General features: G+C 49.7%; 1 protein-coding gene across 1 annotated transcript; it reads right to left on the bottom strand.

Annotated features, from left to right (window-relative positions):
• Positions 1–1,443: 1,443 nt before the first annotated feature.
• FABP1 (fatty acid binding protein 1) lies at positions 1,444–5,988 on the bottom strand (the record flags this gene model as incomplete). Its single annotated transcript, XM_080638265.1, has 3 exons — positions 1,444–1,563; positions 4,307–4,479; positions 5,922–5,988. 3 exons carry the CDS (start codon positions 5,986–5,988, stop codon positions 1,444–1,446), a joined length of 360 nt encoding a protein of 119 aa, XP_080494391.1.
• Between the last annotated feature and the right edge of the window lie 9,147 nt (positions 5,989–15,135).

Here is a 15,135-nt window from a genome sequence, read left to right as displayed (position 1 = left end):
CAATTCCCAGTCATCATCCAAGCACAGCTGAGAAGAAAGAGTTTCTTCTCCTTCATGCATCAGAAAACCACATCTCCATCCAACCTGCAGCACCAAGTAAGAGTTTCTGGGATGACTTTGATGCTTCTTCTGTGTCTACCCTGTGAACAACCAGTGTCCATCCCCACCAGGAGAAAAATAACCTGTATTTCTCCCTGGAAGAAGTGTTCAATTCCAGTTCAACCCAACTTATCAGGTGTGGTTTGGGGTGAGAGACACTTGGATATCTGAAAACTGTCTGGTGAGAAGGGATGGGGAGGTGATGGGGATGGAGGGTCCAGATCATGTTGCAGAGGTGTTAGGATGGAGATGGCAGTTTGGACACTTGAACTGCCTCCATGCTGGTTGCTTTTCCAAGGCATTTTTCCAGGCAGGACCACCAACATTTCCTTGAGCCCATCTAACCTGCCCCAACCTTTGGCGCTGCCATTCATCTTGTTGTCACTTTATCCATGTTTGTAAGGAAAGGGAACAGAGCCCTTTCCCTGCCCAGGGCTCCTCCATCCACTCAGACAGGGCAGTTGTGGGTGCATGACCCACCGGGACATTCCCAGCAGGATGCTGGCACCAGGAAGAGTGCCCATCATCATGGAGCACATCTCAGCGGGTCACTCAATGGCTCTGAGCCTATGCCCTTGTCAAGGTGTATTCACCAACATCAGCACAGCCTCGTCTCAGCCTGTTGCCTGATTTCCACCAGGGCTCGTGTGAGTTTCAGAGTGTTGCATCTCTTTGCACTGACAGTGAAGAGGTTGATGATAATGAAAAGGCCTTTAATACAAATTTTACTTTAATGGACACATTTTACACAGTAAAATGATCGGTTTATGTGGGGTTTCTAGATTCTCTTGCTGACCCTTTTGCAGGTGATGTCTCCCTTGCTCAAAGTCTGAAAAACAGATGGAGAGTGTCAGCTTTTCATAGAATCATTGGAAACAACGCGTAAGGATCATCATGGTGCTTGCCTCCAAACTCTACTTGGAAAAGGTCTGTTCTTACAAATCAATCAGGACTGGTTCCCAGTCTATCACCTATAAACTGAATTATTAAAGCTTTGGATTTCAGATTTCTTCATGAGTACCCCAAAGCAGGTAAGGATAAACTGGCATCCCTCAACTGGGATCAGTCTGCTGCACCTCTCCTTTAAAAGTGCCAGGTCCCCACACATACCTCTGCCTCTGGGTGGGTGAAAATGTGCCCTCATTACATGTAACTTTGTTAAGCAATGGATACTGGCACCTTGAAGAGTACTTTTCAGATCAGACTATAATGAAAAACTGCCTTCAGTGCCTGGCCAACTGATAACTTTGGCTGCAGAGCCTCAGTGCTCATCTCCACTCCTCCCTAATATCTCTATATGCTTTCCAGGGCCAGACACTAAAGGCATCGGCATGCACCATTATATCAGCCATTGTCCTCTTCTACACTTACAAGAGTGATGGTGTCTCCGTTGAGTTCAGTGACGAATTTGATCTCTTTCAGGTTTGCAATCAGTCTGTTGTTACCTTCCATCTGAACAACAGTCTGGTAAGAGGAGACAGAGGAGTTCATGTTATTGCTGGGGACCATCTCAGTTCCAACCCAAAACTATGACTCTATGATTCTGTCCTGCTCCTTCTGCACTGAGCTGCCACCATCCCTACGGCAAACTGCCTGGGGAAAGCTACTCCCAGGTGATTTTGGCTTTCCTGAGAGGAGGAGGAGAGAGGGTTGTGCTGGTGGTGGCTACAATGCAACAAGGGTGAGGATCTTTACTTTGGGATGTGGTTTTGGCATCATACCTACTTCTCTCCCCTTCTAATTGCGAATCACTCATGTACCGTTATATGCCAGAGCAGATATCCTTGGCATCCCTTAGCATCACACAAACACATGAGCTTTGGGGTGGAACAAGGAAGGATCTTCACCCTGCCGAAGCTGCCCTGATGCTGATGCTCCTCCTCTAATATTTTCATCAACGACCTGGATGAGGGAACTGAATGTACCCTCAGCAAGTTTGCTGATGACACTAAGCTGGGAGGAGTGGCTGACACGCCAGAAGGCTGTGCTGCCATCCAGCGAGACCTGGACAGGCTGGAGAGTTGGGCAGGGAGAAACTTGATGAAATTCAACAAGGGCAAGTGTAGAGTCCTGCATCTGGGGAAGAACAACCCCATGTACCAGTACAGGTTGGGGGTTGAAATGCTGGAAAGTAGTGAAGGGGAAAGGGACCTGGGGGTCCTGATGGATGGCAGGATGACCATGAGCCAACACTGTGCCCTTGTGGGCAAGAAGGCCAATGGCATCCTGGGGTGTATTAGAAGGGGGGTGGTCAGTAGGTCAAGAGAGGTCCTCCTCCCCCTCTACTCTGCCCTGGTGAGGCAGCATCTGGAATATTGTGTCCAGTTCTGGGCCCCTCAGTTCAAGAAGGACAGGGACCTGCTGGAGAGAGTCCAGCACAGGGCAACTAAGATGATGAAGGGAGTGGAGCATCTCCCTTATGAGGAAAGGCTGAGGGAGCTGGGTCTCTTTAGCTTGGAGAAGAGGAGACTGAGGGGTGACCTCATCAATGTCTACAAATATGTAAAGGGTGAGTGTCAGGATGATGGACCCAGGCTTTTCTCAGTGATGTCCAGTGATAGGACAAGGGGTAATGGGCGTAAACTGGAGCATAAGAGGTTCCATGTGAACATCAGGAAAAACTTCTTTACTGTGAGAGTGACAGAGCACTGGAACAGGTTGCCCAGGGGGGTTGTGGAGTCTCCTACGTTGGAGATATTCAAGGCCCGGCTGGACAAGTTCCTGTGTGATGTACTCTAGGTTACCCTGCTCTTGCAGGGGGGTTGGACTAGATGATCTTTTGAGGTCCCTTCCAACCCTTGGGATCCTGTGATTCTGTGATTCATGCAGCACCCAGACTAGAGGAGCTGCACACCCCCAAGGAGAAAACTGGGACATGTCATCTCCTGTCCATCATCCACCTATCGCAGCAACCTCCTTTGGGATGGGGTGCCAGGGAGCTGGGTAACAGCATGGCAATGGGGGGAGTCTTGATCGAGGTGGGAAACTATTTAAGGAGCTTTAAGAGACTCACTCATGGTTGGAAAACTCTTGGAGGGACAGGCTGGGTCTATAGCCCTCAGGAGCTGCGCATGTAAAAGCACCAGCACCTCCAGAGCAGCAGTCATTGATCGCTGAAATGACTCAGATAAATAACCTAGCAAAACCATTTCTGTTCCTCTGCCTGTCCAGCTATAAGGGTTGTTCATTTGCCCTTGAGCTGCTGATTGATGGGGGGTGAAACTCTTCTAATAGCTGTTTCCCCCTAGTTTATGCACAAGGGACTTCAATGATGCTGGAAGTTGTGATACGGTACACAAAGCAGGTACGGCTCTCAGAGACCACTGGGGCACTTCCTTGGTGATCATCCCTCCTGATTTCATCTATTCCTGCAATATCATCTCCTCTTGAGGTAGAAGTGAGAGGCAATAACGCTGTCAGCGCTGTCTTGATGTTTTCGGAGCCATTGCAAACTAATGAATGGGAGCTGGCCTGATTTCGAGGATGATAACTCCTCACCTTGCCAAATCCTCTCACCCAGTGTCAGCAGAAGCAGTGCAAAAAGCTAGCAGAGACCAGTCACTGGGACATCAAGGGAGAGATTTATTGGTTTATGATCTCTTGGCTGACTTTCCTGCACTACCCTTAAGTCAACAAAAAGGTGGGGGTATATTTTGTGTTGCAACATGACAGAAAGCCAGCCCTTTTCACTTTGAATCTTGCAGACCTTTTGCTGTCAGAAAAAACCCAAAAGCACAGTACAAATGGGTTGTTAAAGCGCTGACTTCCAAACTGGCAAGAGAAGTAGAAATGCGAGAAACTGAATTTAGAAAGGCAAGGGTTCATCTGCAGAAGCGCTGCCTGGGCAGCTTGCGATGGAAAAGCAAAGGGGTGGCAACTTCAGAGTCTCAGGCTCTGACATTCTCAGGAAGGTGGCTCAGAAATGTGCTGTCGCTTTCAGCAATGAGTCCCTAAGAGGCTTGCTGAGGACCTGCAGGGAGCAGGGCAGTGGTGTCACATCTGCAGACCTGGTTCCAGCAATTAGCCCCTTCCCATCAGATGAAATCTGTGAGAGACAGAACCAGACTGCGGAACCACTCAGGTGTTCTCCCTGTGTCAGCTTTAACACCCATAATCTGGTCACTCCCTTTGCTCAAGTGCAGAGGGAATGGCTGGAAAGGGTACTTAATGTCCCTGAGCCCTGGCAGAGGAGGAGCTCATCACCCACCTTGACTTTCTCCCCCGACAGCAACTCCAGCTCGCACTCCTCCCCGATGGTGAACTCTTGGTGCATCACTTTGGAGCCGGCGGTCACTGTGATTTTGAACTTCTTCCCATCCTGCACGATTTCTGAGATGCTCTTGATGTCCTTTCCTTTCTGGATCTCTTCATCGGGAAGCCCTGCCCAAGAACAAGAGACATTAAATCAGCCTTGGAGCCATCAGTAAGCACATTGCTGCTGCTGAATCATAGAATCACAGAATGGTTTGGGTTGGAAAGGACCTTAAGATCATCCAGTTCCAAATCCCCCTGAGTGAATGAATGAATGTGGCAGGATTTGGGGATGCACAGCTGGAGGGATTTCTATTCCAGTGTGGAAAAACCTTGCAATGATGATGATTGCCAAAGATCACATATCCCTGAGTCTGCTGGGGAAGAAGAATAACAAATGCTGTCATCCTGATGTGTGGGAACTAAGACATCTCCCTTGCCTCACTGACCTGGCCGGGAGCAGAACAGATACCTCCCTGCCTAAGCATCAGGTAGAAAGAATCCTGATTTTCTTCATTCCTCTGGCAAACAGAGAAAATGGAATAAATAGAGGCAGGATAAGAGAACCAAGTGGGTTTTTATTCAGTGTCCCTCAGAACCAGTTCACTAAAGTCTTCTCCAAACACCTGAATCTGATCTGACAGGTAGAGCCCCTCCAGCACGGAACTGTGCAGAAATAGCACAGTCCCCTGATTCCCTGTGGGAACACATTTCCTGGCATGGACACGGATGGAAATGTAGTCAGCCACATTCAGCATTAAGCATTTAAAAACCCCAACTATTTTTGTCTCTTCATCAATCTCTTCATCAGAGTCAGCGATAGGACAAGGGGTGATGGATTCAAACTGAAACAGGGAAGTTCAGGTTGGAGATAAGGAAGAAGTTCTTCCCTGTGAGGGTGCTGAGGCACTGGCACAGGGTGCCCAGAGAAGTGGTGATTGCTCCTTCACTGGCAGTGTTTAAGGCCAAGTTGGATGGGGCTTGGAGCAAGCTGCTCTAATGGAAGGTGTCCCTGCCCATGGCAGGGGTTGGACCTGGATGAGCTTTAAGGTCCCTTCCAACCCAGACCATTTGATGGTGATTCTATGCTTTTTCTGATGAATGGTGGAATCTGGTGCTTTGCAGCATCGCAGAGCAGCAGCATGATGGGCTGAGCAATGTCCTGCTGGCCTTCAAATATAGAATCATAGAATCATATAAGAGTTAGGGTTGGAAAGGAAATATCACAGCTTGATGGAGCAGATCTGCAGTCTCCCTGACCCACCCAGGTCCTGCTGGGTTATCCCATGCATGCAGCATTCTGCCGTGGCTGCAGACCCTGCTAGGACCATTTTCCTCTAAGCCATGTATTTCACCCAGAATCCTTTGGCCTTCGGCCACCAGCCAGGGAGATGCTTTCTTTTCTATCTTGAGATCACATCTCCATGCACACTCATTAAAAAACACCCCAACAAGTGCAAGAAGACAGTCAGAAATAGGAAATCTGAGAGATGTTTTCAATCTGCATCATCAGTGCATCAGTTGGAATCCCAAACACCAGTGGGACCTGCAGAGGCAAAGCAGGCACTTACCCATGGCTTTCATAAAGGGCTCAAAGTTTTCCTGGGACTGGAGCTCATACTTTCCAGTGAAGCTCATGATGGAAAGGCTCTCTGTGCTCCCAACACAAGAGAAGGTGCCTTGCTGGTGATCAGAGCTTGGTTTTATAAGGTCCTTTTGCCTTAAGGGCTGGTCAGAGGTAAGATGATGTAATTGTTTTATGGCCATGTTCAAACATTAACATAAAACTGGGCAATGGTCAGTAATAAATTGTTGTACATTTGACGGACCTCGATTTACAACGTGGGGGCAGGGAAAATCCTATGAGCCCGTTTTATGGAGGCAGCAACGTGGCATCCACAAACAAATGGGGAATAAAGTGTTCAAAGAGATTGATTATCAGAGGAACAAGCCAGATGATCTATCAGCTGGCAGCCTGGGAGCACACCTCTGGAAGGGGAGAAAGTGATGGAAGATTAGGGTTATGGCTCCAGGGGGTTTCTATTCATGAATATGTTGGGTCTTTAGCACTGGCATGAAGAGTAGTGGCTGCACACTGGCTTGCCCCGTGGTCCACTGTAGCAGTGGGTTTTGGTGTAACCCAGATGTAGCAGTAGTCACAAAGTCACCATTACAACCCTAGGATGGTTTGGGTTGGAAAGGTCCTTAAGATCATCCAGTTCCAACCCCCTGCCATGGGCAGGGGCACCTCACACTAGACCATGTTGCCCAAGACTCCGTCCAACCTGGCCTTGAACACTGCCAGGGATGGAGCATTTACCACTCATCACTGTCTCCTAAGGAACAAACATGACTCCAAATCAAACCCTGGGCTTCACCTGCTCGATCCTGAAGACTGCAGTTTGATTCAGACTCCATCACTAATGGCCTTGCCTCAAAGAAAGGGGTTTCATGTGGATTAGATGGACTGGTGCTGTTAGTGACCTGCTGAGGCTATTGCCAGGAGCCACCACTATAACCCCCCTTCCCTCTCCTTTCCCTACAGAAGCCACAGTTGGTTGTGTACAGAAGGAGCATTCTGGCCCTCAGAGCCATGTTTCTGCCAAAGGCCACATCATCAAAACAGGGCCAGCAGCATCCTCCAAGCTGAGCCTCATTCCTTCCTCCAAAGCAGGGCTCAGAGCTGGGCTCCTCTCCAGTGTGGTCCCCTTGGCTGAGCATCCTGGGTTGCTGCACCACTTCTGAGCACCCATTCTCTGGGTCTGGACTCCCAGGCTGTGCTTCTCCCTCCCATCTCATCCTCTGCTCCAATGAATTCCTTCTCCCTCCAGAAGTCACCAGCTCAGGGATTTTTCCCCTTTTCACTCACATTCCTCCTCCTCTTGGCAATTCTTCCATTCTACCTTCTCACAGCACCTTTGGCCTTCTGAAATCATGGATAAGTGCAAACAAACCTCTGTCTCCTTCCAGTCTGGAGATGCTATCAGAGCCCTCTGCAGCCACGCATCCTGCTCCTGCAGGGTCAGTGCTGCCACTTCATCTCTCTGTGCTGCACAGTGATGCTTCCTGGGCTTCACTCAGACTCAGTTTCTGGTTAATTAGTATTAATTAATCTCCTGATGAGGCAGGAGAGGGACAACCTCTGCTGGAGGGTATCCATAGGGAACATCACTCCTCCGCACCATGGAGGGGGCCAGGCCGGCTCAGAGGCACACATGGAGGGTGGGTTGATTCAGCAGTTTCACAAACATCCCTTTTATCCCTCACATTCCAGCAGGAATGACAACACCTTGGGAACTGCATGCCATGTTTTCCCTGTGAATGACCTGGGGTCATGTGGGGCCACACATCCCATTTCAGTGTCTTCTTCATAGGCATAGAGGTGACTGACCTCTAAGGCTGGGTCCTGGCAGCATATGGAGCTGGCAGCTCCCTGCCCCTCACCGTGTCCTCTGGCCATGAGCCATTTGGAAGCACACGTGTGCCTCCCAAGCATTCCTGCCCTGGATCTTGGGCTGCTCCTCAATGCAGTTCAGGTCCCTTCTCTTCACATGATGGACAATGAGGCTCAGACTTGAAACAACACCTGAATATTGTTCTATCACCTTAAGCTCATCCAGTTCCAACCCCTGCCGTGGGCAGGGATGTCTCCCACTAAACCATGTCACTCAAGGCTCTGTTCAGCCTGGCCTTGAACACTGCCAGGAATGGAGCATTCACAACTTCTTTGGGCAACCCATTCCAGTGCCTCACCAGCCTCACAGTAAAGAATTTCTTCCTTATATCTAACCTGAACTTCCCCTGTTTCAGTTTGAACCCATCACCCCTTGTCCTGTCACTACAGTCCCTGGTGAAGAGTCCCTCGCCAGCATCGTTGTAGGCCCCCTTCAGATACTGGAAGGCTGCTGTGAGGTCTCCATGCAGCTTCTCTTCTCCAGGATGAACAGCCCCACACACATCTGAGACCAAAGATGCTTTCTGCAGGTATCCTCTTCTACTTATAGATATGACATGTCTATGTTCCCAGCTTTGGTGGGTCAGATAAATGTGGACTATGGATCACTGCTGGCAAATTTAGAAATGCAATCAACTGATTTTTGATCAATGATCAAAGATAAAACCTCTTTGGTTTGTCTGTTCTGTTGGACTCATGTTCTTTTACATCCCACAGTAAAGAAATGAAGTTCTTAGAAGAAGCTCTCACAGAATGAAATTTGGCCAAGGTAATGATTATCTAGGCAGGCCTGATGAGCAAACAGTGGGTGAGACAACCTTAATCTCAATAGCAAAGTTCAGAATACTTGTATGCGTCCCCACCAGGACCTCTTCAAACGTGACATCCATTTATGTTTCTAGGAAGAAGAACATCTATCTGATTTGCATTAACAGGAGGCCATGTTAATTGAACATTTGGTTAAAACTAAATACCTACCCCAAAACATGGACCTGGTTTGTAGAAAGAGAAAAGAGGAAGGTCCTGTGGGAAGCCAGCAAGTACTCTTGTGTTTAAGTTGCTTTGGAAATAAAGTGTAGGATCATTTCTGCTTTGGATGCTTTACATCCCAAGGTGATGAATCAGGGAAATGCTGGTTGGGAGGGACCTCCGAATGCTTCTGGTTCAACCTCTGGCTCAAAGAAAGATCATCATCAACACCAGGTCAGCTCAGCCATGGCTTTGGCCATATCTCAAACCCCACCTCCTCTACCTCTCTGGGTACCCATCTTGGGGCTGTACCCCACCTCTTGAAGGAGATGCTCAGTCCAAACCTCCCAAAGTGCACTCACGTTATTGCATCTGCCATTATCAAGAAGTGTTTGGCCCCACCATCTGTGCAGCCACCTGTGGAGCAGTTGGAGGCTGTTATGACCTTCCCTCAACCCTTCCCTGGGATTCCTGGTCCCAGCTCCCACTTTCACTCAGTGTCTGCCAGCGCACTGGGAAACCACCCTCCTGCATGCACTGCTTCCTGACAACTTGGATGTTATGTTGGGGAACAGGATTTTGAGTCTCAGGGTTCCTGCAGCAAAAATCCTTCTCTGCATCCTCACGCCAGAGGGAAGGGATGCCATCCAGAGGGACCTTGACACGCTTGTGAGGTGGGCTGATGCCAACCTGATGAAGTTTAACCATGCCAAGTGCAAGGTCCTACACCTGGGTGGGAGCAATCCCAGGCACAGCTACAGGTTGGGCAGAGAAGAGATTCAGAGCAGCCCTGCACAGAAGGACTTGGGGGTGTTGGTCGATGAGAAAATGAACATGAGCCAGCTTCAGTGTGCGCTCGCAGCCCAGAAAGCCAACCATATCCTGGGCTGCATCAAGAGGAGCGTGACCAGCAGGTCGAAGGAGGTGATCCTGCCCCTCTACTCTGCTCTCGGGAGACCTCACTTGGAGCATTGTGTGCAGTTCTGGTGTCCTCAACATAAAAAGGACATGGAACTGTTGGAACAAGTCCAGAGGAGGCCACGAGGATGATCAGGGGACTGGAGCACCTCCTGTATGAAGACAGGCTGAGAAAGTTGGGGCTGTTCAGCCTGGAGAAGAGAAGGCTGCGTGGAGACCTCAGAGCAGCCTTCCAGTATCTGAAGGGGGCCTACAAGGATGCTGGGGAGGGACTCTTCATCAGGGACTGTAGTGACAGGACAAGGGGTAATGGGTTCAAACTGAAACAGGGGAAGTTTAGATTGGATCTAAGGAAGAAATTCTTTACTGTGAGGGTGGTGAGGCACTGGAATGGGTTGCCCAGGGAGGTTGTGAACGCTCCATCCCTGGCGGTGTTCAAGGCCAGGTTGGACAAAGCCTTGGGTGCCATGGTTTAGTGTGAGGTGTCCCTGCCCATGGCAGGGGGTTGGAACTGGATGATCTTAAGGTCCTTTCCAACCCTAACTATTCTATGATTCTACGAAGTAGAACTCTTAAGTTCTGAACCATGAAAGGGACTTGTCCCATCTCTGGAAGTGTTCAAGGCCAGGTTGAATGGGGCTTGGAACAGCCTGGTCTAGTGGAAGGTGTTCCACCAGTGACTTCCCAGACCTTGTGAAGCCTTTGATTTCACTTTAGTGCTTTGGGAAGCTGAGGCAGGGCTCTACACTAAGGTATTCTTAACCCAAATGTGACAGGCTACAAGCCGAGGTTTTTGCTGATTCAGTCATGGATTTCTCTAATACAGATCCAGCTGAACACCCCAGAGCCCCTATGCAGTTATTTTCAGAGCTTGGTTGCATCCTTGCCAATCACAGATCCCCAGGTGGACTTCTTCTGTCTAAACCCATATTATTGCTTGGTTCATCCCTCTTTCTGCTGTCCTTGTACCTGGGAACTTGGTCTCCTGCCCAGGGTTCACATCTTTGGTCAGGTTACTTTTAACCTTGAGGAACAAAGGTTTCTTCAGCAGGCCAAATGATGGCATTGCTTGGAAAGGTTGGATGGGATGGGGAAAGATGATGCTTATGCTGCGATCTCCCTGATCCTCTTGGTTTAACCATGTTTTCACTGTGCTGCATTGCTAAGACAGTACTGAAACGAAATTCAACACCTTTCCCATTTTATTTCTTTGTTTGAAGTGGCCATGGCAGTCTCCTGGCTGCCTCCAAGCTGTAACTTCCAAGCCGCAGACAGGCAAGCGCCAGTTCATGTTGGCTTAGATTAGATATTCCATTATCAGAGCCTTGATAAGAGTGCCGAAATCAGCCGCTTGTCCAGAGAGCTGCTGCTTGATAAAGCTTCCCATGAATGCTGAAATCCTGCAGAGGAATCAGCCCTTGTCATCTGATTACAAAGGTCCGAAAAGGAGCAAAGGCTTAGTACTGTCTCTTCAAGGGCAAGGCAATGGTTTCACTGATAGCATGACACCTATCACTGCCTTATCTTTGCTCACCAATGATCATATGGAGAGCAGAACCTGCAAAAGAGCTGTCCTTTACTGATGGGGTCTTGTCCTATTGCAGGACTAAAGCTGCTGGCTGTGCCGTGTTCTTGCCTGAAACACATGTGCTGTGGTGCTGTTGCCTCTTTCCAGGCACATGGAGTTTTGCCCATGTCCTAAGAGGGGTTGTTCTCTCCTTGCAGCTTTGATGGGATGATGTCTTCCATGCCACTGTCCAGCTTATGGAGCTGGAAATGGTGCTCATTGCTTATGGAACTAGTTTGAGCCAGGGCAGGGAAAGAAATGGAGCCATTTTCAGTTAATGTGCTTGAATAAAGGGAGGTCTGGAAGAGCTCCACAAAGCACAGCACTGAACATCTAGCCAATGAAAACGGGTTTCATCTCACCCTACCACATGGCTTCAGTGCAGAAGTCTCCATCTGATCCGGGTGCGTGGATACGCAGTGGGGATACGTAAACCTTCGTGTGACCAAGTGTAGACTTGCATGATGGGATGCAAAGAGCAGCAGCCTCCAAGAGGCCAGATGAACTCAAGTCCTGGCTGTCACCTCTCCAGCAGGCCCGTGCTCTCCCCAGTCTTCATTTATCAATCACTGCAGCTCACTTAATAACTGCTATATTAGCTAAGTGGCTAATTAGTCAAGGAGAGCTTCTCAGGCTCATACAGACATGAGGAGGAGCCTGTGCGTCTGCGTGCCCTGATGTTTGCACGTGAGTCCTGATGCACAACCCATCTCACCACACACACACTGTATAAATGTCTTGTTCAATGTAATGGCTTTTCATAAATGTAATATCACTGCCAAAGCAGCTGACTTGTTGTGCCAGACCCATGATATCCAGTGGAGCCTCAGGGGTGATCATCACTCTTCTACGTTCACCACTCCAGACTGAATGTGAGGATGCTCTGTGCCATAGACCACTGTTCCTCTCTCTTTGAGCCAAATATACAACCACAGTTTGTATTTAAACATAAGGGAAAGTCTGAACAAAACCCCCAAGAGTTTCCCTGCCAGATGGTGCTCTTTGGCTGGGGAAAGCAATGGCACAGGAGCAAAGCAGAGGCAGGACACTGCTCTGAGGTTGTATGAGGTCTGAGAGCATCTGAGATTTCAGCAGGTTCATGGCCAGGGGGATGCTCCAATGGGAAACAAGGCCAGAGCTGTGGACAAAGTCTAAATTGCCATTGTGCGTGTCCCACTTGATGCTGCTGTTGTGTTTGCTTGAGTTCAAGCACCTCCCGGAGCACAGGTATCCCTGCTTTCCATATAATGGAGCACATAGACACTGACTGACCTTCCCAAAGTCACCTGGAGAAGGTGATAAAGCAAATGAGCTGTAACTGCTCAGCCTCCACATCCTCTTCCTTACTGAGTCCCTAACGGATGGTCACAGAGCCCATATCCTATGGGATTGCAAACGCTGAGATAAAATTTATTGCTGATGTTTAATGCAAACTTTGAGGCAGCAGGAGCAGATTGCACAACCTAGTCCACGTAATAGAGTCTTCAACGTCCTAACAGAGGAGCCAGCACTGCACTGTCCCATCCTCATGCTCCCTTTCTGCTCTGCCTTTACAAGTGTGTCCTGCACTTTGGTCTCCAAGACCCAAACCACAACAGGGATGTCCTTGAGGTTGTTGTGAAACACCTTGGGGTGAGGAAAGAGCATTGAACCCAGCCGATGTGCTGGCAGCTCCTTGCCCTGCAAAATCACCACAAGCGGAGGCGGAGAAGCGTGTGTGTGCATTTGTAGGTGAGAAAAGGTGCTGTCCCACGTAGAACTATCTCAGGTCAGCTGAGATACTGATAACTTAATCCAATCTAGAAAGAGGGGGAAAGAACCACATTCGCTGTAACAAAGCGGCAGTTCTGTGCATGTTAATTCATTTACAACTGTACATTTCTGCTCCTTGACATGAGGCTCAGACAAATGATTCTGGGTGCATGTTTGCCTGTGCAGACGCAGACATCCTCAGCTCCCTTCCTGCTATAGATCTCTGAACCTCACCTACCTGAGGGTCTGCCTCTGAGAAAGGCAGAGCTGAAATACTTTGATTTCTGGCCCAACCCCTACAGTTTGTACCTTGAATCTCTCTGGTTTCCCTGTAAAAGTTCATACTTCTGCACATGAGAGGGCAGGAGACAGATCTTCTTCAGCAACCCCTTGTTTTCTCCCAGACAACATAACACACTTCCCACTGGAAGCAGTCTGTATGGGGTGGTAAATGGCATTGCAAAACCCCAGACATCCATATTGCTTACTGGACCTGCCTGGCATCGCTTGGCTCCTTTATAGGTCTGAAAGCTTTTGTTTGTGCATGGTTTTCAGACAACTCATGGGCAGAGACAGGACTGGGAAATATGAGGAGATTTTTGTGCTGATCAAGCTTACGGATGCTTTTGCACTAAACTGGGTGCGTTCTTGTCCTGGGGTCTTTCCATGTGCTCTTTTCTGAGTCTCTCCACAGAGTTAGGCTCTAGAGACACCCAGGGATGAGAGACCCTGCTGGAAGAAGGGCGACAGACCCTAGGGAGAAGATGGGGTGAGCATAAGCAATCTCTTTCCCACCCTGACAAGCTTTTGCATTGGCTCACCCCGCTCCATAGCCTAGGACAGCCCCCGTGCCTCCTCTTCCTCGGCTCCCAATCGGGGCTCTTCGCAGAGCTGTTTCCTGGCTGTTGCCTGAAATCCCGGTGGGATGCTGCGCATCCATGGCCGGAAAGTAGGAGGGCGGGAGGGGAGGGAGGGCCGATGGAAGGACAACATTCCTCGGTGGATGCGGGGAGCTGCCGCCATCTAGTGACAAGGGGATGCACTGGTGGCGCTGCCAGAGCCTGCGGTCCCCATGGAATCAGAGAATCAAATAGGCTGGAAAAGCCCTTTAAGCTCATCCGGTCCAACCGTTCCCCAGCGCTGCCAAGGCCACCACTAACCCATGGCACTGAGGCCTCGTCTCCACCGTGTGCGAACACTTGCAGGGACGGTGCCTGCAGCCCTGCCCTGGGCAGCCTGTGCCAATGCCTGAGCACCCTTTGGGGAAGGAATTGCTCCTCAGCTCCATCTAAACCTGCCCTGGTGCAGCTTGAGGCCGGTTCCTCTTGTCCCATCCCTTGCTCCTTGGGAGCAGAGCCCAGCCCCTCCTGGCTCCATCCTCCTGTCAGGCACTTGTAGGGAGCGATCAGGTCCCCCCTGAGCCTTCTCTTCTCCAGACTGAACCCCCCAGGTCCCTCAGCCATTCCCCATCACACTGTGCTCCAGGCCCTGCACCAGCTTTGTGCCCTTCTTTGGACCCATCCCTGGGGAGGCTGTGCTGGGTGTGTGCAGAGGGAACCTATACCCAATGCACTGCTTGTGCCTGGGGCATACAGAGCTGGGCAGTGCTGGAGAGGATAGAAGGCTGCTCAGCAAACAGAGAGCTTGAGTGTTTCAGTGCTCTCCTTTGAGTGCCGCAATGCTCTGGGTGAGACCTGAAATATGGGGGTGAGTTGTGCAGGAATAAAGGCTTCTCACTGCTGTATGTGCCCTTCTGCTTCCTTGGTCCTTACCACGCCTTTTGTGCGGGGAGAGGCTGAGGAAATTCCACCTGGAGGGATGAAAACTGATGCAGTACAACAAAAAGAGTTGGCAAAGTCTGAGAGCAGCCTTAGCCGGGGTTTGCAAATACAGCCGATTCCTGACACGTGGGTCCAAAGAGTCAGAACTGCTCAGGAAGAGACAAGGTCCAAAGTGTAAGTGCGAATCCCAGCAGGCATATGGAGGCATTGAGTAAGACCAGGTTAATTAAAGGCTATTACATTTTCCAGCTCTGGATCTGTTGCTGCAGTGGATGAGCCCTGACAGGCTGGTGTGCAGCAGCAGCACGGGGCCTCTATTCCCCTCCTGCCTTTTACAGATCCAG

The sequence above is a fragment of the Psittacula echo genome, assembly GCF_963264785.1.
Source record: "Psittacula echo genome assembly, chromosome: 1".
Classification (NCBI taxonomy): Eukaryota; Metazoa; Chordata; class Aves; order Psittaciformes; family Psittacidae; genus Psittacula; species Psittacula echo.
Note: the sequence above shows the minus strand (reverse complement) of the source record. Positions and strands in the feature narration are given on the sequence as shown.